Source organism: Cryptomeria japonica, chromosome 3, assembly GCF_030272615.1.
Source record: "Cryptomeria japonica chromosome 3, Sugi_1.0, whole genome shotgun sequence".
Taxonomy (NCBI): Eukaryota; Viridiplantae; Streptophyta; class Pinopsida; order Cupressales; family Cupressaceae; genus Cryptomeria; species Cryptomeria japonica.
The window spans coordinates 339325629-339351505 of NC_081407.1; the positions used below are offsets into that span (position 1 = coordinate 339325629).

A 25877-nucleotide genomic window follows, 5' to 3' on the forward strand; every position below is an offset into this window, starting at 1 on the left:
AAATATATTTCCTAACCTTTACTCTCTTGTGTGCGATTAATGTAAAAAGTAAATTTGAGTAATGTAAATTCTTTATACAAGATAATATGCATGTACAATAGGGTTGGGACCTAGCTCAATCGATGAGGGCTTCTTATGGTAGGCATGAGTTCCAGTCTGGTCCCAACCCATATGGAGAGCGTGTCGCATCAACACCATTGATCACGTTAATTTTTTTACCAATTTCAAAAGAATTTAATTTAAAGGGATAAAATATTAGAAAATGACGTGCAATCTAAAAAAAGCATTGAAACTTTTTTACCAAACCCGACTAGCAAGCCTACTAAAATACATGTGGAAATATGGAGGAGATATCAAGAGCAAAGTGAAATTCCATGATAGATTTATTGTGGTGTTTTAAAAAAACCAAGGAGTGTAGATGTATTCACTAGGAGGGCTTATGTACCTATTTGATTCACAATGAAATGATGGTATTAATGGTCTCTTCTCATTTAAGTACATATTAATCATCATGTATTAAAGAAGTCGAAACCTAAAACTTATGTGTCAAAATGAAATCAATAAATCTTGAATTATCATTATTAATTCAATATTTTAGAAAATTTGTCACATTTAAAGTATTTTGTTTAATTAATTGTCACCAAGTTATTTCAATATGTTTTCAAATTACATTTTCTACTATTTTTTGATCAAATATGTATCATTCTAGCATTAATTTATTAAAACTCTATCTAGAAAGGCAAACCTAATCCTTATGTGTTAAAAGTTGAAGCTCCATTAAATACTTGATCAAAATTAGATTTCAGATAAAAGTATTAGATTTCCCTCATAAAAATTAACGTATATACTTGTCAAGTTATGAATTCTTGTTGCTCTCTTAGTTGTGAATATATATGGTTTTGATTATCATGTCTACTATAGTAATGAAAAGTGTTTAATTTATATTTTTCTCTCTTCTTTGGCACTCACTCAACCACTAAGCATGATAATGATTGTTTATGACTATTTGGTTCACTATTCCCAAATCAACATAATTGTCACATTTAACCTATTTCACACCTAAACATTCTTATTTGTTTTAGTTTTGACCTTACATTACTTTGGACCTCATCACATCCATGCTCCTATCCTCAACACACCATCTCATAGGGTTGCATCTAAAATAGCTAAAAGAATATTATTTTGCTTGAGCTCCTACATTTTTTCTTTATATGTTTATTATCTCTTGTATCTTGAAAAATAAAGGAATAATGGATGGAACACATAAATGCAAAAAAAAATAGTAACACTTAGAAGCCGCTAGGAACAAACAAATATAATAATTCATATTTATCACAATAAAATGTTGTTATACTTAGCTATACATATTATTAGCATCCACTCTAAACAGTTTCCAAGACATCCAATATTCCATATGTTTTAGATCTTTGTGGGACTTAACTACCAACAAGGAAGATATACTATTCAATTCCCTTTAAAGAAAGCCCTCAAAGGTTCCTACAACAACAACTCATCCTAAATATCAAATTTTCATTGCAGGTGCATTATAGGATTGTACAGGGTGATGTCACATCTATATAAGGTGTTAGTACATAAGAAATACATAATGATATGATATGACCATATAGATTATCATACATTATATTGGATGAGACCATAGTTGAATTTGGAGCTAACATAAAGCTCAAGTACCCAAAAAAGAAAAATAAAAAATCAAAGGCTTCCTATCAATCCTCTTGAACAAAAATAACCATGATATGCCAAACATTGAAATAGACAATCTTCTATCCTTTTTCTTCTTTCTCGTTTTAGTTTCTTTGAACATACTCTTCTCAAGCCTTCTATCTATCGTCTTCTTGCTTTGATTAATTTTCGTGAACATCCTAGTCTCAATTTCTTTAACATATAATACAAAAAGAATTTAAAATATTTTTTATGTTTTTATGGAAAAAAAACACTTTAAATAAAAATAGAGAACACATTAGCAATTAGCCTTTAATTATATAAAGTCATTTGCCTTTATTTTACATATACACACTTTCTACCTATTTATTAATATATAACACACTAATGTTTTTAAGATGGGTGACATAAAAATAAGCTCAAAAACATTTCATAATACTAGCCCACAAAATTAATATTCATTGACATTGGCTCATTAATATTTTAAGAACTTTGAGTCTTCTCAAATTGTTATATCATTCATTATGACACTATAAGTCCATTGTTCGTAGACTTCACACAAGGGTTGTTGAGATAGATGGGTTTGAAGCACCATTGTTGTTAAGTAGGGTTGTTCACTCTATCCCACTTTTTTGGTCTATATATTAATGAGTTTGAGGAATTCATTTCAAGGTGCTTGGGCATAAATGGTTGCTTGTTGTATAAAATTTGTATTATTATTCTAAACTATTTGTTGATGACATCATTTTTATGTCTGACTTAGAGAAGGTCTCCAAAGATAGCTACAAATCATAATCCCTTTGTGCTCAACACATGATCTTTAGGTAATTCTTGAGAAAACAAAGGTAATTTTATCCTCAACATTCTTTAGAAATAATGGTTCTAGCTTTAGTTAGAGGATATCTAATCTAAGAAATTCACCTCTTTCACTCACTTGTTACACGTACTCTTTGATATGAGTTTGAAACTCGGGAGCCTTGCCTTAGGAAAGTTATTCACAATCAAATAGAAAGATTTATTACTTCCATGTTATGTGAGTATATTCATTGCTAGGATATCAATTCATCAAAACATCAATCTCGTTGGATTTGGTACCACTTCACTCATTATTGTGGTGATCTTTCAAGTGATAACTGTGACTCATAGGATTAAACAAAAAATTCAAAACTTCAATAATTTATTTCTTTAAATACTCATATCAAGCATTTAATCCTCTATGCAAAACTAGCTCAACGTGGGATCTACTTTGGGTGGTATGCTAGCTTATAGGCATTGATATGGATAGTGTTCCTTTTGTGTAATTTTCTAATTGATTCGCTAGATTTTTTTACATATGAGAGCCTTGGAAACCTCTTTCTCTAAAGCTTCAACACTACTAAAATACATATCTTTACTTTAAGGATAGAATCATCCAACCTCAAGTTATACTAAGCTCTGATTGTCTTGTAGTTTGAGGGTTCCTTTGGTACAATTTAAAGGTTGTTCACACCTGCTCTGTAATGAGATTGACCACTAAATTCATTAGGAGCATTGTATTTGTTAAATTTGTTTGATGGAGCTTAAAACCAAACATTTTTTTTTTTAGAAACTCCTTACCATGAGATTAGGGGGTGACGATTTTGTATTTTTAGAGACTCGTATAACTATCTTTAGACCTTCATGGCTTATGAGGATTAGAGATGCTTGGCTATTTTCTTTAAAGAGACATTTGATATTAAACATCATCTTGCAAAAGACTTTGCTTCCACAATGCTTTGCACTTGTACTATTGCTTCTTTCATTCACATTGTTCTCTCTTTTAAGATTGAATTGAAAACGACATTATGACAAGATTTTATATATGACAAAACTTATGAAACATCCAAAAAAAACTATAATTTATTTTTATTCAAGCTTTCTTTAATGTTTATTTTTGTTTGCTTTTGAATTTATTGGAATTACACTCCTTATTCCTTTTTAGATTGTACTTTTATCTCATAAAATTATAAATATTTAAATCAAATGTAAGGATTACTTAAGAATTTAATTAAATGCAAGGATAAGCTGTTACGAAGCCTTGTGAAAAACAAAATGCTTGATAATATATAAGGCAACCAAAGTAAATTCATGAAATCACTATGCCTTGCGTCTCTTCACATGCAAATAAGGACTAGGACAAAATTAGGTCTGAAATGTGTATGGATTGGGTCTTGCGACACAAACAACGAAGGCAGGTTGGGAGATTCCACACCTACAAGGCAACTACCATGAAGGGAGACCCCACTGATTCCACTAGGGTTTAGAGAGTGTTTGAGGTGGATACGAATAGAAATGAAATACGGCACTTTCCAAATAAACATTGTTTCTCAATCTTTGGGCTAGATTCTATCCCTTGTGTACTTCTTAAATCACATTCCTCTAGGATGAGAATACAATAGATTGAGAATTCTACATACAGAAGAATGTGTTCAATTTTTTATTTTTTTTTGTAAATTTTGGAAATTGTGGTCCAAGTTGTGCACTCTATTATATAGAAACATTAAGTCAAAAATTTATACAAAATTTTTAATTTAGAAACAACAGTCATTTACCACCATTTCATGGAAAATGAAATCTTCATTTAGCCTTTTGTTGTCGTGGGGTGTAGGTGAATTTAGTCAGTGGAGGTGCAAGTGGGTTTAATTCCTGAATTGGACTTGTTTGGGGATAAGAGTCTTGTAGTACAGGCAAGGCTTACAATATTTTTAAATAGACCTCGTTTGATTAGAATATGGTTTCTAATATTCAACCTTTAAATAAATTATGTTTATATATTTTGTGGGTTTGATTATTTATTTATTATTATAATTTTGGGATTTACAAGGTCTAAAGGCTATTGTTTATTTCTCTGATGATGGTGCTTGTTACGGTTGTTCTAACTTATCACTACAATTTTGAGAGTTAGAAGATCTAAAGGCTATTGGAAAAGGACTTGGGAAGTATGTTGGTTTGTCTAATAGAAAGTTAAAATATGATTTTAAAAAAAGACACCTTCATATATGCAAGCCTAGCATCATAAGCCTGTACTCTTACAACTCCTATGAGATGATATAATTTTAATTGCAAACTTTGTCATGATGTAATTAAAGTTGAAATATGATTTTAAAAAAAGGCACATTCGTATATGCAAGCCTAGCATCATAAGTTTAGGAAATGAATAGAAACCCTAATAAATTTTTATAATAGTTTACTTGCTCCCCTACGTGTCGGATGAGATTTTTCAAGAGCCCCATTATGAGACATTTATTTTATTATAAAAATAAATGAACCCCAAGCCCACACCTATCTCTAAAACGTTATATTATCCAACTAACCCATTACTACATCACATGCAATTCTAATAATTTGTAATTTAAAAAAACAAAAAATTATATCAGCCTAAAACTTTGCAATTAAAAGATCACATCAAACTGGAAAGTTTACAGGGCACCGCACTCTTAAGCAACGAACATAGAAAGATCCTCATTAACAGAAAGTCAATAAACGTCAATTAACTCCCACTGGACTTCCACTTTCCTTAGAAAGTCTTACGACCCCATGCACGTGTTGGACCACGAGCCCCATGTGCTCTCTCACCTCCCCCAAATTAAATGTACTAGACGTTTAATTTAATTTTATTAGATTTCATTTAGTTTATCACTTTATTCACTCTAAATATCTTGGAATGAATAGATGGAAGATTTTAAGTGACGAGACCATCATGGGATTCAAGAACAACATACAACCTTTCAAAAATGGGGCATCACACAGTCTGTAATGAAAAATCAGAATTGGCTTGTATTAGTGTATTGGTGCATTAGTATTCGTTATAGCTAATTTCACGCATTCACAGATTCTAAATGATACATCGAATTTTGACGATTATTTTTTAGTTGTCTCTTCATGTGACTTAATTCTTTACAGCGTTTTTTTTTTTCTTTTGGGTAGTAACGATGCACACTGTGGGATTCATTATGCGTGCAAGGGTAAAAAAGTACACATTTCAAAATGTCACCCAATACCTGTTTAAAGATGCCCCAACAACCGTGCACTTAAAATTGCCAATACTTATGCACAAATGCTTAATAAAGGTGCACAAATAGGTCAATTATGGTGCAAAAATGATAAAAAAAATGAGCTGATATTGGTACATGTAAAATTTATTAATGGGCTTCTAGTTATTTCTTCTTTGGTCTTTTTAAAGTTAGTAATTGAAGGGTTGGGTGTGCAGGAGAGAACGACGATTATTAGAAAATGAACGATAATTGGTACTCTTTCCCTAATGAGACAACATTTGTTTTTTCATGCAACAAAAATTCAAAATGATAATGAAGAAGAAAAATGTACATTCAAAAGATTAAGAATGTGGCTCCACTCTAAACATCTAATTTAGTTATAATTAAATCTCATTTAATTTCTCAAATATCTTGGAATGAATCTACACCAACTAATAGAAAACCAAAGCGTATTTACAATATGCAACAACAATAGACCACGAGCCTGGTGTACTCGCTCACCTCCTCCAAATTAATTGTATTAAATATCTAATTTAATTATAATTATATCTAATTTAATTTCTCACTCTAAATACTACCACAGAATGAATGAATGAAAGAGAGAAAGGAAGGAAGATTTTAATGAAGAGTTCAAAACAGTGTTTTTATGGGATTCAAGAACAGCGCATAAAACCTCCAAAAAATAGGGGCACCGAAGCTTACATCGACCAATCAAAAACCGAAACAATTTATGAGATACAACCCTCCAAAAACAGGGCACCAAAGATTTTACATCGATCGATGAAAATAAATTTACACCGACCAGTGAAAAATCAAAGCTGAGGCAAAATAGCCAGACAACATTTACGATTTTCATGCATAAATAAATCAAAACCAAGAAAAATGGAAAAACTTTCAACATCCATAAGACTTGAAAAATGTAATAACCAGAATAAATTTATATTAATGTAAAATCCAATTACAATCAGTTCCGTATTGAAATTCAGTTTCAGAAGCAAAACACAGTTTATATGACCTGATTGAAAACGCTTAATAACCTTATAAACGAAAAATAATCTACATACGCCAATCTTAATACGCCCGTACGATGATCAAGACGTCGCCTGAGTAACTCTCACCAATTTCGCCTGCTGCTCGGGCGCCGCCGCCGACATATCCAAGGTCGAAGCCGCCACATTAATATCCGAAGCGATCGGTCCCATGGGCTGATGATACTGAGTATTGACGGCCTGCGTGTAATACACCTGGCGGGTGGCATTCAAATTGGGGTCATAAACGACCTGCTGTGGCGGGTAAGCGTACGACTCCGGGTGCGCAATCGGCATCGAATTAACCGGCGCAGGGGCTCGGTACATCATCCTTACATCGCCGGGAACCGTCACCTGCATTGGGCCTCCGTACATCGCCGGGACCTTGGAGACCGGCGGCGCCTGTAAAGGCATAACACTTTGCTGCGCCGCCACCTCTCTGTACGGATCCACCGCCTCCGAAACGCCCCCAATCTGCTGACGTGGCACCGTGGCTCTTACCGTTGTCACGAGCCCAGGCGCGTCGTAGACTGACGGCGCCGCGGTAACCCGCTGCGCCGGGTTGTAGTAACCAGGAGTCGGGCGAACGCCGGTCATGGTCTGCATCATGTTCGACCCGGTGGGAACCAGGTAAACTGGGTATTGGCTGCTATTCCCACCTTGATCATGCATTTGCCAGTATGTGACCGGTGGCTGCTGCTGCTGCTGCTGCTGCTGTTGATCCTGCCTGTAATAATCTGGCTGTGAGGGCTGTTGCATGTAAACTTCCTGCCCAGGGCCTGATAAATTCATGGCTCTGGTCGGGTCGGGGAAAATTTTCCTACCCGGCAGTTTCATAAACGTTTCCTGCATCGCTTCCTGCTCCTGCTGCTGCTGCCGCTGCTCCTGCTGCTCGTGCCGCTGCTCCTGCTGCTCGTGCCGCTGCTCTTGCCGCTGCTCCTGCTGCTCCTGCCGCTGGTCCTGCTGATGCTGCTGCTTAATCTGGTGCTCCTGGTGCTTCAACTGGTGCTCCTGGTGCTCCTGCCGCTGCTCCTGCTGCTGCTGCCGCTGGTCCTGCCGCTGCTCCTGCTGATGCTGATACTTAATCTGGTGCTCCTGCTGCTGCTGCCGCTGCTCCTGCCGCTGCTCCTGCTGATGCTGCTGCTTAATCTGGTGCTCCTGCTGCTTCAACTGGTGCTCCTGCTGCTTCAACTGGTTCTCCTGTTGCTGGTGTTTTAACTGCAGGTTCTGAAACTCTTGAAGCGGAACTTGCTGAGGCATTGGGGCAGGTGGGCGCTGTGTAATCATTTCATCTGGCTGAAGATTGGGCTTCTGAGGGGCAGGAATCCCGATCTCTTGAATTGGGGCTGAATTCGAATTCCGGGTACCCTGAGTACCCTTTTCAGATTGATCGGGCATCACTGGATTTGGGCTTGCCCCAATTGGGGCATCGACTCTCGCGCCCGAATTGAGGCCCGGGCGATTCGAACCAGAGGCATCAGAGTCGAAGGAATTCGGGCGAGGCAACATCATCCGATCTTCCTCCACCCCACCATTGTTCTGAGCCCCAGAACTATTATTCTCCAGCCCAAACAAGTAATCCGGCATGTGATTGACCCATGCCGAGGCATCAGACCCGGACCCAACATCCGATCTGTTGCTAATCCCCTGATTCACAGGCGGATTATTGAGCGCCTCCACAAACCACTGCTCCCGCCGGGATTCCTCCAACACAGACCCCAAACTGGAGGTCGATCCTTCAGCCCTCTTGGTAAACACAAAGAGCCTCAGCCTGGAGAATTTATACCCAGACTTCTGCAGCCTGTCGTACTCCGCCATCATGTTGTCGAGATCCTCGTCATTCGTGACAGAAATCAGGGAATCCAGATCTTCATTGGGCAACTGGTATTTAAAAGAGACCCCAGAACCCCACACATTAGAGAGCTTCGAAATCATGGTCCCGAATCGGATGCTCCGTTCGACAGCCAAGATCCGTGTATCGCCGCCGACATATGCGAGCTGATTGTCATGTGGGCGGGGCAGAATTTTGCCGCCGCAGCTGCACATGAGTCGAACCCGAGTCGACGAACCAATCGAAGAGCCGCTCTGGTCGATGGCTTCCCATCTCTGGTTCGCCGACCCGCCGAAATAATCAGAGTCAGTTTCTCTAGATCTGGGCGAAGAACTCACAGAATCTGGGTAATTTCCCTCCATGTCCGCCGGTACATTTATCTCCAATTTCCTTCCTTCTGCCATATCTATACATAGGTATCACGAGCGCTCTTCTTCCTCCTGTTCTTGCAAGAAGTTTCACGGAATTATATGCTTTTTAACTTAGGAAAAGATTACGACTAATACAACAATGCGACCTGTCTTGGGCAACAAGCATGGTTAACTTGGCCTGGGCCCGGTTAAACATAAGCGTGTAGATTGAAAGTGAAGTGGGCAATCCATTATTTCTTTCACGCGGAGAAAAATTGGATAAATGGAAGCATTTAATTCGGCCCTTTATTTGGCGAGGCGAGAAACGGGTGAAGTTAGGTTGCGTGTGCATGCCACTGCATGCCACGTATACGTCCACGTCCTCTTCTTTTTCACTGCCTGTTTTAAACCATCCATAATGACAATTTATCCATTTGCACATGGAATACCCATTTTATATCCAAGCCCTTAACTCGGAGGGAACAGTGGCATGCTCCTAATCCATTTGTATATACGCAACTCTTCTCTAAATGTCTAGCTGTCTTTTCTACTTGCATCTTGGGGACTCTTTCCAACTTGGCCAACTAAGTCAATTGCGTTCAAGACCCGCTCAACAAGACTAGGAAGATAGCAAAGTCAATACCCATTCCACACCAACTCACACAACTAGAGGATGGTTAGAAGCTATGCATTTATGGCTATAAATAAATTCATAGTATGTTCCTAATCAATCATATCATCTATGGTTAGTTTCAACAAGTCAAATTTTGAACTAATGTAAATTGATCATGTTCAATATTATCACTCTATAGTATGTTCATAATGTACCTAATCAATCATATTATATATGATTAGTTCAGATATCAAAATAATGTTTAGTTTTAAACCAATGCAAATTGATCTCTTGAATAGTATCACTTTTTATATAAGAGAGTCAATTGATGCATCTATACATAGTTAGTTCAAAAGTCAAAATATTGTTTAATTTTAAACTAACGTAAATTGATGTGTTGAATAGTATCACTTCTTATATAAGAGAGCTAGTTGATGAATGTGCTAAGAAAATGGAGGCATATGTTTGATCCTAATTTATTGGATTATGTATTTTGTGAACAATAGTATGATCATATATGTGTATTTAATTGTCGTAAACATATTTTGTGTGGAGACAAGTTGTCTCCCAATACTAAAGTTCTGAGAGATATCTTACACTTGGTCACCACTCTTCATATTGAACATAGTTTTAACTATGTATATTATTCATACATTTCAAATGTGTATCAATTCATCAACTATATGATAGAAAAAGTGAATATTGATAGAACTAAACATATTGTAGACAAAATTTAGTGATGAGTAGTATTGATATATTTGAAATATGTATTAATTCATAAACCATATGGAAGAAAAGGTAAACATTGATAGACAAATTTTAAGGGGAGTTATGTCTTTAGACTTTAAAACATTTGTGAATGATACTTTGTTATTCAAATTGAACCCTTTTGGTGTGACTCTTAATTTACTTCTCAATACTTTATTTTATAATAATTGTAATGAAAAATATAATTTTTTAAATATAGATCTAGGCTTCTTAAATAAATGCACTCAACTCAAAATATATCAACCTAGATTAAAGCAATACTTGGTTTAGAAATGATAATTAAATAGCTCACACAATTTTAGAAAAGTAAATGTGAGGGATTAAGGTAATTATCTCTAGAGAAAAAGTCTAATGCAACATAGTATCTCAATCAAGTACTAAAAAAAAAGGCATCTTAAATTAAAACAATATTTCGTTTAGAAATGATAATTAAATATCTCACACAATTTTGGAAAAGTAAATGTGAGGGATTAAGGCACTTATCTCTAGGGGATAAGTTTAATGCAACATAAAATCCCTATCAAGTAAAAAAAAAGACATCTTTAATATGTAAACTATATGAAGTTTTGTGCATGATTGTGACTTGTTGTAGGTTGATCTAACAACTTCAGATCACTTACGGATGGTGTGGATCTATCTTGTAAAGGGTCACGTTCTCCTAGTTTGACCCCTTGATTAGACTAGTTTTTCCATCACGTTGATAGAAATAATAATCCTAGACAATGCAAATAATCTAAGATGAATTTGATGCAAATTATTATGGTCCTTTTTTGCAATGCACCCAATTTTCCCATTGATGTTTGATTATAATTTCAATGCACATCGAATGCTTTTAAATACAATTACATATCAATAAATCATAAAAAAATGTGTACCAAGTTGGCTCATGGTGAGAATGAAATGGGGAGGAGTCAATGAAAAATTTAAATTTCAAAATTTTAAGGGTCAATCCTACATGGTGTGGAATTGCTCTTACACCACAAGATTAACCTAGGATAAGGAAATGTAACTTTTAATGTGTAAAATGAATGTTTAGATATGGAGGCAATAATACATGTAATAAACATTGAAATGTATGGGAGTATGTGTGAATGCATGAATAAGATGTGGTCAAATGTATGGGAATAAGTGTAAATGGATAAAGGTAGTAGATTAGAAAATGAGTCCAACTATACACAATCATTTTTTGATATAAGAGTGTATTAATTAATTATATTCTGGTTGAGATTTAAAGGCATGGAAGAAGTTTAAAAAATCAATATTGAATCTTAAAGGGGACATCACTGTGTGAAGAGTTATAAGAAGATTGTTAGTAGTCAAAAGGCAAGCTAGGATATTGTTGTAGACCACGAGGAGTTAGAATATCTACTTTCACACACTAATTGGTCTTTCTTATTTGGATTATGTTATACATTATTTTCAATTTGGAGCCAAAATTATAAGTATTGGGTATTGCATCTATTAATGTTAGTTATTTCAAAGCACAATGTAAGTAAAATTGTAATGCCCCGCCAGGAACCCCAAAGGAAAGCCAACAACTAAGGGTGAAATAATTTTTTTTTAAAAGTATAAATCACATTAAGTGCACTAATTACTGTAGACATACTTTTCCCACATACAATTACTACATTGCACAATAATAACATGAGTGAAAGACTTACACCACAATTCTTAAAGGGTTACCAACGAAGAATTAAACTAAAAGTTAAATTCCACAATCACGATTAATCCAATTAACCATCATTACTCAATGAACATAATAAACCACATACAATAATAGATTACACCAATTAAAGATTGAAAGAGTAACAATATAACTTTCTCTTCAATAAATTATTTACACAAATCATATAGAAAGCTGATAAATAACATCCAAAACTGAGGATTACATTGATCATAAATTACATGGCTTCCAATAATACATTCAAATTTAACAACTTTACAAATACAAGGTTACATAAGTTCATTGATACAATTGACCACATAGGTCTCCAAAGATAATAATCTCCAACATGAGATAGAGCAAGAGTCACGAACCATAGGAACACCTGCGAAGCCAATCCTCGCATGAAGGTACGAACAAGAATATCTGATGGGAAGTGGCACTACCACCTGACCATGTAATCCCAAAATAGAATCACCCCACAGTGCTAGGAGATAGCAGAGGACCCTCAAGCAAGCATAAGCATGACATGGACGACATAACAATACGACTCCATGACAGTACAATATGACTCCACAATAATCCAGGTGACTCAACATCGCAGTACTCAAGTGACTCGACATCACAATACACTAGTGACTCTAAAGAGTGAGTGTCATCTCATAGCTTATGATGGTTACCCTAGGTAGGCCTCCATAGGTCCCGACCCCCATCATGGGTTATCCTGGTAACCTTTCCCGAACCTCCGACTCCATCTAAGTCTCATGCGGACCCAACCAACCATTCGTGAAGACAAGGTGCTCGGTTTGCCATTCCAGGCCTTCCCACTACATCTTGAGCCTATACGAGCACTCAACCATGCGCGGGGTACAATATCTTAATTAATATTAAAGCTACCCACCCCCTAATCAATTATTAGGTTATCACTTATTATCTGACTTTCGAGGGGTTATCCTGCCATCCACTTTGGGCACGGCCCCCACTCGAAAGCCACTCTCTCATAGGACACTAAACAAACATGGTCACTCCACGAGGACCCTCTGGCGAAGCAGACAACCATAACACCACTATCCAAATACAAGTGGCCAAAACAAAGACATACTAACTCTTGGTTAACCATAAGGAAAAATACTACATGGTTAAGACAACGAGGTCATTATACATCACTTGGTCAAAAGATACCAAATACGCCACAACAGGACGACTGAATCATAGACGGAAAATAACCACCAATAAAACTCTTTTCAAGAAAAGTTAATTTCACTAATTCCGCACTCAGACAATCTTTGAGAAAAACAACATCATAACACTTGCAAAATTCATTGATTGAAAATAAATAAAAGCACCCTCCATTCAATACATAATCAAAATACGTCTCTCATTTCTATATAATTTCCAATTCAATATTCCAACAAAGTAATAAAATCCATATTAAATATTTAACCAAATAAAAATATGAATTATATTAAAAATATAATCTATTTCCCAAAATTAAACCTAAATTTAGCAATTCGATTTAATTACCAAAGCCTTGATTTACAATCAAATAAATATATATATATATATATATATATATATAATTATAATTATTTACAAGGAAATTTAATAAACTAGTAATAAAACTAACATATAAATTTTAAATTGTGTTTTAATTACAATAGCGACATGTTAAAACATGCAACGCGAAGGGGAAATAAATCTCGGCGGTGGGCAAAGCCCTACCCACGGGTAGTGTTGTTGTCGGTAGACCGCAGTCACTACCTGTCGGTAGTGCTGCTACTGACCAGTAGCAGTCGGTAGCAGTACTATTGACCGGTAGTACTGCTACCGACCGGTAGTGCTGCTACCACGGTAGCAAGACACTACCGTCCCATGTGGTGGGGCTAGCCCGCCACGTGGGCATGGTTTAATTTATTTTATTTTATATATATATATATATATATATATATATATATATATATATATATATATATATATATATATATATATATATATATATATATATATATAAAAGACAATTTAATATAAAATTAAATCATTCCCTGTACATTTACTGGTGAAAAGACCCAGTACACAACATTTCCCAATATTTTTTGCGTGATATTTTTTATAAGGAAATCTGGAAACTAATTAAACACAACAACCCCAAATACATAAAGATCTTGGGCAAAATTAGAAGGATTAGAAAAGATAAGAGAGATTTGATCAATTTCTTCATTTCTTCACACACAGGATGAATCCTTGCATCATGCAAGAGGCAATTGCCAACATAAACCCCAAATCTTGAGCAAATAGAAACTAGTAAACACACATAAAACTAAATCTATTTCTTTCTATACCAAATAGAGGAACTAAACCAAACCAAGAACTAGATTTTGCAAGAACAAATAACAAACAACAAATAGAAAATTGAACCATTTCCTTCCTTTCAATATGCACACATTTGATTTGAATTCAACAAAATACTCAATAACAACTACTCTTTCTTTCAATGCAACATTCAACAAGAATTTTCAAAGAGATTTTACAATTTTTCAAACACACAGGAAGAAAACTCAAACATTCAAAATTTAATTGCAAAAACGTGAAGAAGATTATCCAACCTTCAAAGCAATCCATGAAGCAACTTGTGGAAGATTTCCAATCTTGCCAACCAAATCCAAATCCAAGTTCCTCCTTCCAAATGAGTTTTCCAAATTTTGCATTAAAAAATTTGCCTCCTTCTCGTGAACTTCCAGGAATATATGGGAAAAAATATCTTTTCAACATAAACTTTCTAGGTTAAAATTTTTCTCCACCAATCAGAATAAACTATTTAAAAAGTAAAAGCAATCAGATTTACCTTTTTCATAAACATTTCTTTTCAACAAAATAAAATCTAAAACTCATAAAAAGGTAAAAAGGAAAAAGCCTTTATTTATTTCATTTTCTATTTTCCATGATACTTTATTTCAACACAAGCATTCCAAATTTAAATGGCAAGGCAATTACTTATTTCCTTTCACAAAATAATAATACAACTTTACACAATAAAATAAGCCAATTTAACCATTTAATTCTAGCAACTCATTTATTTAATTAAATCAATAACTCAAGAGCATAATAATTAACTAATTACGCCAACGCAATAACATCATTCACTCAATTAAATAACTATTCAAATGAATGAAAGCACACAAAACAAGGAATGATCAAACGACAACTCGCAAAATGACAATACAAAAGCACTATGACTTGCATACCGATCAAACGGAAAAGATGACCAACTAACAACACTCACATGAGTGTGACTGCGAGTCAAGTTAGGGTCCAACAACTATCTCCTCCACTCCCATCGGACAAATAAGGCACGCTCAAACTTGTCAAACCAGGTGGAGTCGATACCCCGTACCTACCCGGTACTTGTACCTGCAATGTCGCGCACCAACGAACCACACATGCATATAAACAAGTATATAACAGACATGACACGCACACTGATGAAGGAGAATCGTGACGTTCCCTATCTCACCCGAAGGAGTGAAGGAAAAATCATCCCCTCGCATCCCATACACTTGCAAACACGAAATATATAAATAGCACATCACACATATGAAGTAAATGTCAGTCCATGTCAGTAATCCATAAAAATCTCATTAAACATAAGTAATGAAATACTGCATGAAAGCATACACTGCATATCCAGTTAAAGCATAAAATAACATCACATAAAGTCTAAATCAATATACAATAATGTTCCACTGAAAAGTCAACTGAAGTCAAACATAAGTACAAAAAGAGTCTGATCGAGGAGGGGTACTTGAAAATATTCAAATTTATATTTTATTTTATGTTAACCAAGTGCATTATTGTATATTCAAATTCATATATTCATATTATTATATATTGTATGTAAAATTTTGTCTATAGAAGATAAATAATATCCTACGAAGTACCTAATAAGATGTAGAAAAAATACTTAAACCTAAAACTATACAAATTGAAAAAATAGAGAAAAATCCTAGTTAAACTCATAGCTTGATGTAGGTTTTAATGATAATTTTTATTATTTAACCTTATTTTGTAATATTGTGATAAAAATAAGGTAGTTTTGATCTTTACAATACAGTGGTAATCTATTTTTAGAGTTTGAAGAGATATTTTGTGTTACATTAATGTGTCCAACTTTTTCAAATAATTTATATAAAATGTTGAAAGTGTTATATCCTAATGATATTAGTTTTTCACAATCCACAATGCTTATTGCTAATATTTCTTGATTCGATAATGTATGTGTTTTTTTTCAATTGAATCTAGAAACGTCAACAATGTATTTTATCTTAATGGTGGATTTAGGGTAACTTGCCTAGTGGGAATGGATATGATGGCAAATAACATCTTATGTGATTAAATGCATTTATTATGTTTTCATCTAGAGTTAATCGAGGTAGATCTTGAATTAGAAAATTAATTTATGAATAATAAAAAAATTAATGGAATTATGATTAATAGTTTAAAATTTTTAAATAATTTTGTTAATTTTGCTTTCTGAATTGTAAATTTAATTAATTTATTTGGAAAAGGATTTGATAGATTAGAAGCTATTTTATAAAATTTCATGTTGTCTCTTTAATAACTGGTTTTAAGATATAAGTTTCTTGTTATACTTAATGTGTGACATGTACAAGGTAAATGTAATGTAACTAGCATATATATCTAAAAAATCTATATTGGGTCATGTACATAGCAATAAATCATTAAAAAATGTGTACCAAGTTGGGTCATGGCGAGAATGAAATGGGCAGGAGTCAATGAAAATTTTTAATTTCAAAATTTTAAGGGTCAATCCTACATGGTGTGGAATTAGTCTTACACCACAAGATTAACCTAGGATAAGGAAATGTAACTTTTAATGTGTAAAATGAATGTTTAGATATGGAGGCAATAATACATGTAATAAACATTGAAATGTAAGGGAGTATGTGTGAATGCACGAATAAGATGTTGTCAAATGTATGGGAATAAGTGTAAATGGATAAAGGTAGTAGATTAGAAAATGAATTCAACTATACACAAGAGTGTCATTTTTTGATATAAGAGTGTATTAATTAATTATATTCTGGTTGAGATTTAAGGGCATGGAAGAAGTTTAAAAAATCAATATTGAATCTTAAAGGGGACATCACTGTGTGAAGAGTTATAAGAAGATTGTTAGTAGTCAAAAGGCAAGTTGGGATATTGTTGTAGACCACGAGGAGTTAGAATATATACTTTCACACACTAATTGGTCTTTCTTATTTGGATTATGTTATACATTATTTTCAATTTGGAGCCAAAATTATAAGTATTGAGTATTGCAATTAATGTTAGTTATTTCAAACCACAGTGTAAGTAAAATATTCAAATTTATATTTTATTTTACTGTTAACCAAGTGCATTATTGTATATTCAAATTCATACATTCAGCTTAAATATTTAAAATTAACAATTAGTTTGTCATATATTATTATATATTGTATGTACAATTTTGTTTATAGAAGATAAATAATATCCTATGAAGTACCTAATAAGATGTAGAAAAAATACTTAAACCTAAAACTATACAAATTGAAAAAAATAGAGAAAAATCCTAGTTAAACTCATAGCTTGAGGTAGGTTTCAATGATAATTTTTATTATTTAACCTTATTTTGTAATATTGTGATAAAAATAAGGTAGTTTTGATCTTTACAATACAATGGTAATCTATTTTTAGAGTTTGAAGAGATATTTTGTGTTACATTAACTTGTCCAACTTTTTCAAATAATTTATATAAAATGTTGAAAGTGTTATATCTTAATGATATTAGTTTTTCACAATCCACAATGCTTATTGCTAATGTTTCTTGATTCGATAATGTATGTGTTTTTTTTTCAATTGAATCTAGAAACGTCAACAATAAGTATTTTATCTTAATGATGGATTTAGAGTAACTTGCCTAGTGGGAATGGATACGATGGCAAATAACATCTTATGTAATTTAATGTGTTTATTATGTTTTCATCTACAGTTAATCGAGGTAGATCTTGAGTTAAAAAATTAATTTATGAATAATAAAAACAATTAATGGAATTATGATTAATAGTTTAAATTTTTTAAATAATTTTGTTAATTTTTTTTTAGAATTGTAAATTTAATCAATTTATTTGGAAAAGGATTTGATAGATTAGAAGATATTTTATGAAATTTCATGTTCTCTTTAATAATTGGCTTTAAGATATAAGTTTCTTGTTATACTTAATGTGTGACATGTACAAGATAGATGTAACGCAACTAGCATATATATCTAAAAAATTATATAAAAATTGTTAAGGGTTATCTTTCCCAAAAAAAATTGGGATGCATCATAAAATCTAAATTATGTACACTTTATAAAATATTTATTCAAAATTTTAAATATTTTTTATTTCTTATATTTCAATATTTAACTTCTAAAATATTTGTGAAGGATAATTCAAAATATTCTTTAGAATAAAAGTGAATTAAAATATTAACTTTAAAGAAAAAATAATGATTTCAATTTGATTCAAGATAACTTCAAACAATATTTTTAAAACAAAGATAATTATCTCTTTATACTTTCTAATATTTTAAGGTGGAAAAAAATTATTTGCTTTCCTTTCATTTAAAATCTAAAAAGATTTTTTTTCTTTTTTTCTTTTTTAATGAAGGATTTATCTTCTATTTTTTAATTTTATAAAACATACATTTAAGTAAGTTGTATTTACTAATTTTGGGGTTTTTATGTATACAGATGTTTTACAGCCATATACAATGATAGAAGGCTTCTCTGTATTACTTATATATTGAAGTTACTCAAATAAAAGTTAACTGTATTAAGGAATTTGAAATAGAAAAAAGTTGCACAACAAATATTCAATTTCAAAAAGTAAATAATGAATCACAAAATCATATTGTCAAACATGAATTAAAATGCTAGGCTCCTAAAGATATAAAGCTCAATCTAAGAAGAAGTCTCTATCATCGAGGTTACCCTTTCTCAATCGAAAAGGTCTTTTATATCAACAATCAACTCCCAACTAATAAGAGCATTATCTTCACTCCCTTAAGGTTGAGAGTCAGGTATACCTATAGTCTAGTTTTCAATTCCCAACCAATGAGAACATTATCTTCACTCCCGTAAGGTTCAGAATCAAATATATCTATAGTCTAGTTTTCATTTCGTTGTAGTAAAATAATGAGGTCCACGCAAGCTTGCCTCTAAGTGGAGCCCATCCATGTTACTACCAAAACATAAAAGAGCGTTCTCCTGTATAAAATTACAAAGTCCACCTAGTATGTTAGCCTCTGACAGAAAAGAAGAATACCAAGGTAACTTAAGGAGGAATCAACATGCCAATACCTTTACTTTCAAAAATAAACTATTAAAAAAAACAAAATATAAAAAAACCTATGTCACAATTAAAAAATACATACCACATTTAAAACTATTTTATAGACTTGAACTTTACATAAACACATTCAAACTCAACCAAAAACATAAACTACCTTTAATTGAGAAAAAGAAATATCTTTTTTTGATTTATCTAATAATAAATATATAGGATGAGTACGTCACATCTCAAAGGTAATCATCTCGTTAGAAAAATTCATTTCCCTTTCCACACCTAATATTTTGAATTCGGGAAAGCTCATCCCATATTTGGCGAACAGCCCGCACATTTCTCTATTTTGTTATAATAGTCATTAAATTTTAAAAATATTACTTTAGGCCTCTTTCTCCTAATTTTTTATAATTGGGAGCGTTATAGTCAAATGTTTGTTTAGAGATGGCACATGAGAATAGTTAGACGTGATTAATGGTGAACACGTCTTTGTGTCCTTGACTATGACTAGGATTATCACATGTCTTCACCATAGGGTTGAAGTGGGGTGGCCACTCGTTGACCAATGGTTTTATGGTGTTATTTAAGTTTTCAATTAATTATCAACAAAATAAGGGTGCTAACCTTTTACATTGTCAACCCATCAGCAACATAAACATTAACAACACATAGATTAACAATAGCCTAATGACATATATATCAAAAACCAAAAACAGTCTTACCCAGATGGCTAAACAATATAAAGTCTTAACAACAAAGACCAGAAGGCCTAGAGAAATTAAACCGGCCAACTAGTGGCTATTTGAGCACATGGATCCAATCATCAGTGAGGAATTTAAAGAGTTCCTTGTAATTCCCTTCATTGTCACCATCATTTCCCATAACTTTTTCCTACATTAGGAACATGAAGGTAGCGGAGCTATGCATCGCCTTCAAACTAAATTTGGAGACATTGACCAACTTATGCATCTCCAACACCTTCTTCCTCAGAACCTCTAAATCCTCAGCCATGGTCATACAATTGACACAATTGTGCTTGCTCTCCCCTTGTCGATTGTCCACCTCTTTTGGCATTGCATCTTGGGTCAGGTCCAAGGGTTCATTCTATTCGGAGTTGTCATTGGTTGGTTTGTTCGAGCTTTTTGTCTTCTGTGTGTCATTGTCCTCCTCATCTTCACCCTCAGCTTCAGCCACATTGTCAGCATCATTCTCCTCCTTTGATTCTTCCTCATAATCAACTAATTTCTTGTCTCCAATTTTGTTCACCGTGCGACAGACCAACCTATTCAAGTGTATGCGAGCACTTTTTCTCTTACCATATGTTCAGCACCCTCCTCCTCCTCTTCACTAACCACTTCCTGAATTGTGATTGTGTTCTTTTTAGCCAGGCGTGAGGGTCTCTGACATTTCCTTTTTCTTCTCTGTGTCAGAGGTAGAAGCTTGGAGTTTATCTTTGGTGCCCAAGTCCAAGGTGGGGGTAGCCAGGGAACTAGGGTGAGAAAGGGCTTTAGAAACAAAAGGAATTTGGAGTCTTTTCTTTTCGCTAGGCCCTAGGGAGTCAAGAATTGTAGCCGTGGGGAGAGAGTCAGAGAACAGAGCTTTAGGGTCTTCAGAGACAGAGAATTGTCTAGGCAGAGAGAGGGGTAGGTGGAAGTGGTACAAGCAAAAAAGTATTGATCTATTTGATACACAAATTGGGAATCACTTGATATCTATTAGTTATATGTTACTTTTTCTTATTATATATTTGTCATGTGTATTCTAAAATATCTTAACACACTATGTTCACATGGATTATTTTGTTCAATGTGATGGTCTCTAGACTATGGCATTTGGTGCAAGCTAGTCCCCACATTCAAATTCATTTCTTCCCACTCACAAATTGACACTTTTCAAAATTCAACATTCACCATATTGGCTCTTTCCCTAATTAGTTCAAATTGAGAGTGGGGAACATAGTTTAGGACATCACCTAGGTCATTAGTGCACAGAAGAAGACATCCAAAATTCATTGCATCATTTAGAGTCATTCACATAACTTAGTCTCAATTCAATATTAGTTGCAACATAATAACTTTTTTGCTTGGGTTTCTCATGCTTACATATTTTTTACTAGACTTGACTCTTATCAATATAAGTCAATGTTTTTGATAATAAAGTAGCCAAAACAGGGGGCTAGCTCGAAAAAAACAACAAGCCTCAAAAGAGAGCTAAACCAACACACACACAACTGCCAAATAGTAGTCAGCCAATCCCTACCTTAAACATCAAAAACCAAAACCACCTATGGCTATTGGATAACCCAAGATTGAAACCAATCTCGTCCAAATAGCACCTTAAACAACAACTAAACAACAATATAAGTCAATGTTAACCTTCTTTGCATCTTACAATAAATCCCAATGTGAGCTTCTCAATACACTACTTTTGTTACATCCTTTATCCTAGAGTATGTATATGGCTATGAGTAGTCAGCTTATGGCTACCTTAACTCCTAATTAAGTCATATTATTATTATTCCATTTCTATTTACTAATTTAGGTCAGCCTTGGGCCTACATAGTCATATCTAGGTTGCCCTGGGTGATATCCTAGGCATATGTAGGGTATATATAGGAGGTAGTGAGTTATTTTATCATCATATTGTGAAGTGTGTTCTCATTGGAAATATTTGGAGGTTCACCCCCTCAAATTGGCTTGTTAATTTTAGGTATTATAAATCATTTGCAACATATCTCATATTATCTTCTTCATTTGTGCAAGTTATATCATTACAAGTGGTATCATAACAATATTGGCATTGTGAAGGCAAGTCATTTTCTTCAATTTTGAAGATAATTTTGGAAATTGCATATCTTTCAAATTTGAGCAAATTTTATATTTTTTTAAAGATTTTTGTAAGAACACCTCAAAGCATCTCCAGTGCAATTTTTAGAGGAACTCAAGCAGTATTGAGCAATTTATTGTAGAATTAGGGTTTCTACCCACAGTTTTGTGAAGCACGTATCTCTTAGATCTACATGAATTTCTTCCTAATATTTAAAGGGTTTTTGAGGTGGTCATTGAAGAGTCTGAAATCTAATTTTTAGAAAAATTGGAGTAGAAATAAGTGAATTATCATGAAATAAGGGTTTCCAATAATTTCACTCTCAAGGCTACAAATCTACTACTTTTGTCAATATTTTTTGGGTAAGTGGTATTTTGGTGCTATCAAGTTATACTAAAAGTTTCAGATCATTTTAGATTTCATTTGTGTGATGTATTGCAAAATTATTATTTTCTATCATGGAAAGGCCTTCTACAAGAGGCAAAAAGAATTTTGCCACATCAGAAAAATCTCTTGATAAGGATGAGGGAAAAATTTAGGATATTATTCCTAATGAAGAAATCAATAAGGTTAAGGAATAAATCTCATCTATGAAGATGAACTTGAAAGGTGATATATATCGACTACAAGGAGATATATAAAACTTGTGAGTAGATTTATCTAACATAAGGAGCATGTTAATTGCTTATATGAATGGATCAAGAAAGGATGTCTCAAGAAACCAAGGTGAATCATTTAGATAAACAAATCTTGATTCAAATCATAATATTCATTTAGTATCTATGAATTGGATAACAAAAGTGGATATGCACAAGTTTGATGGCAATGATCCACTAACATGGATAAATCAAACAAAGATTTTTTTTTATGTGCAACAAATACCAAGTGGATAAAAGGTGACTATGGCATCCTTATATCTAAAGTCAAAGCAATTCATTCAATATCGACAACCATGTACTCAATTATAGAAAAAGAGTCACATAACTCATGGTCAACTTTTATAGAGGAGCTACAATCATAATATAGCAATAGTGATACTAACAAATTCTTCACCCAACTAGCTAAACTTCAACAAATGTGATTTGTAAGGGATTACAAAGGAGAACTTGAATGAATTATTTTTGGGAGGTCTCAAAGACCACATTCAACATCGGGTATGCATGTCTAATCCTAACTCTATCAATGAGTCGTTTGTCTTAACACAAAAGGTAGAGGAGAAATATTTAATTTCTTATGTCCACATCATACCACCATGTATGGATTTTATTATGCAATGAAGGGTAGAAGGGAATACTTGCATACAATGAATCCATGGTCTACCTAGAAGATCGTTCTATGTGAAAGTATCAGGCGTGATATAGATAGGTATGTGTAAAGCCATGGGTCCTACCTTAATAGGTAATGTGGTTGTACCTAATAAATATTTACCAACATTGTTAATGCCACAAATAGAGAGAGAGCCAAGTTGAACGATGGAGGTATCCACCTTGAGCTTACATAACAAGTCAATTCTACAAACATTAAGACCTAATTTATTATTAATTAAGGTATGTCTTATCCTAGAGTTTTGTTAATCAACACAATAATCATGAGGGGGTCATATTGATTTTGAACTTCCAAATACATTAATTCATGGTGTTTGAACATAATATTCATCTTTATTTTATGCATATGATCAAACAAGGCTACTGTTGTTCTCAAAATCTGATTCCCCTTTAAAAACCCTTATAATAAAATGATAAACTCTGTCTGCAGAAGAGAGATCAAATAGAAGGAAATTTTAGAGCAACATATGACAAAATTTTACAACCTTCTACACTTCAAACTTATCCAAAGTTCAGATGGGTATACCATATGTGAATTGACTTCACACTTTTAAAAGACAGATCCAAAGTAAACCAGTCCGAAAACCAATGAATCCTATCGCCTCAAGACTAACTAAAACAAAGAAAGAAAGCTTATATTCATGTTCAGTATTGACCTACAAGATATGTAAAAGATAACCACAAATAGATATCAATGCCTTATCCAGGCCACAGAGTCATCTGAATTTAAACAATACTTCCACAATCAAACGTCTCCACACATCCCATCACCTTGGCTTCTATAAAACCCTACATATGTCTGACATACATGAGAATTTACCCTCATCAAACTGGACTGCATTCATCAAATTCAAGATTTCCCACAAAGAATTTACTGATAGAAGTGATTCCTGCATATTTAATACCCCTCCCGAAGAGAAAAGCTAAGAAGCACATCTATTTAAGATTGCCTTACAACCCATATTCAAATGAATAACCCTAGATTACACAAATTGAAAACAGTAAATATTTGCAAGCACACTTGAAGACAATACAATTCCAGGCTCAAAATCGATGGTCTGTGTATTGATATTATTTCAGAAAATATTACAAAAATACTTGAAAGTTCTCCATAAGACTCAAAAAAGCTCAGATAAATTTATGCAGCGTTTCCTTAAAATTACTTGCGATCATTTTTTACTAGTCCTGGTATCCATTTATAATAACATATGCATACAAGCTTCAGACCTTCCAAAGAAAGTTTGTTACAAACAACAATCTTTTCCAAAAAGCAGTTATGGGTCCTTTTCAGCATCTGCGGCTTCTTCTGCTTGTTGTTCTGTTGCAACTTCTTCCAACTGCTCTACATCCAACACTGCATATTTTCTTGTCCATTCCTGGTATACAGCATCAGCAGGCCACGAGAAGCTAATCACTCTTCCCTTCGTCTTGGCTAATCTTTTCCAAGCTTTCCTCATTTTGTTGACCTCTGAATTTAGAAAACCATAGTGTGATTTGATTTTCTTTATCTCCTCAATTGTTTTGACAAATAAGGAAGTATCATCTGTATTGATGATTCCTTTTATTCTTAATGATAAATTGGCTTTTAATTCATTAAGCCATATTTGTTTGTCCTTCAATTGAGTTGGACTGGCAAAACCCCTTGGGAGTAATTCAAATACTTGATCAGTGTACTCTTTCTTGTACAAGTTGATCTTCCTATCTGCATTATCTATTCCTTCTGCTAACTTTGTTAGATCCTTTGTCATATCACAAGTGGATTTAATAATGGGGTCAGCCCCTACCTCATCATAAGATACACAAATAATTCCAAATCCTGCTCTTTGGGCTTCCACTTGTCAAAAATAGGCATTAGACCAACCTTGTCTCCATTTAGCTCATTCCACATGTCCAAAATTTTGCTCATGTTATTGTACATTAATGAAGACCCTATGGTGTCAGCAAAACTCCAAATTGTAGCCCTCACTCTCTCTTCATATTTCTTTGCAAACAGGGCTTGGGCCTGTTTTAGCTTCTCCAATTCATGGGGAGTGATCTCAATCGGTTGGGAACTAGAAGGTGCTGGAGATGGTGGGAATTCAATGATGGGGCTAGTAGGTGGAGGCCTTGTAGGAGAAGAAGAGATCATCAATGTTGAAGATTCACCTTGATGATATTGTCCTGCCAACTGACTTGTCAACTTGGCATTGATGCTATCTTTACCCCTTACCTCTTCCTTGGCATTGTTGTAAGCTTTTAAAACTGTCTCCAACTTAGCTTGGAGATATGCCTTTTCCTTGGCTTCTTTCTCTGCCACTGCAACACTAAACTTTGCAGTCTCTAGGACTGTGCTAGCAGCCTCCACTACCCCAGTGCTCTGCACTCTTTTCACTATCATTCCTCCAAGGTAGCTTAACCCTGAGGTGTCCTTTTT

The 25877-nt window shown here is 33.9% G+C and overlaps 1 protein-coding gene across 1 annotated transcript; it reads right to left on the reverse strand.

Moving 5' to 3' along the window:
- Positions 1 to 6614: 6614 nt before the first annotated feature.
- LOC131067203 (uncharacterized) lies at positions 6615 to 9121 on the reverse strand. The gene has a single exon (XM_058002151.2). It carries the CDS (start codon positions 8957 to 8959, stop codon positions 6788 to 6790), a length of 2172 nt encoding a protein of 723 aa, XP_057858134.2. The 5' UTR covers positions 8960 to 9121; the 3' UTR covers positions 6615 to 6787.
- Between the last annotated feature and the right edge of the window lie 16756 nt (positions 9122 to 25877).

Coding starts and splice junctions, on each gene's coding strand:
- LOC131067203 (XM_058002151.2), bottom strand. CDS start 8,959: ATGGCAGAAGGAAGGAAATTGGAGATAAATGTACCGGCGGACATGGAG.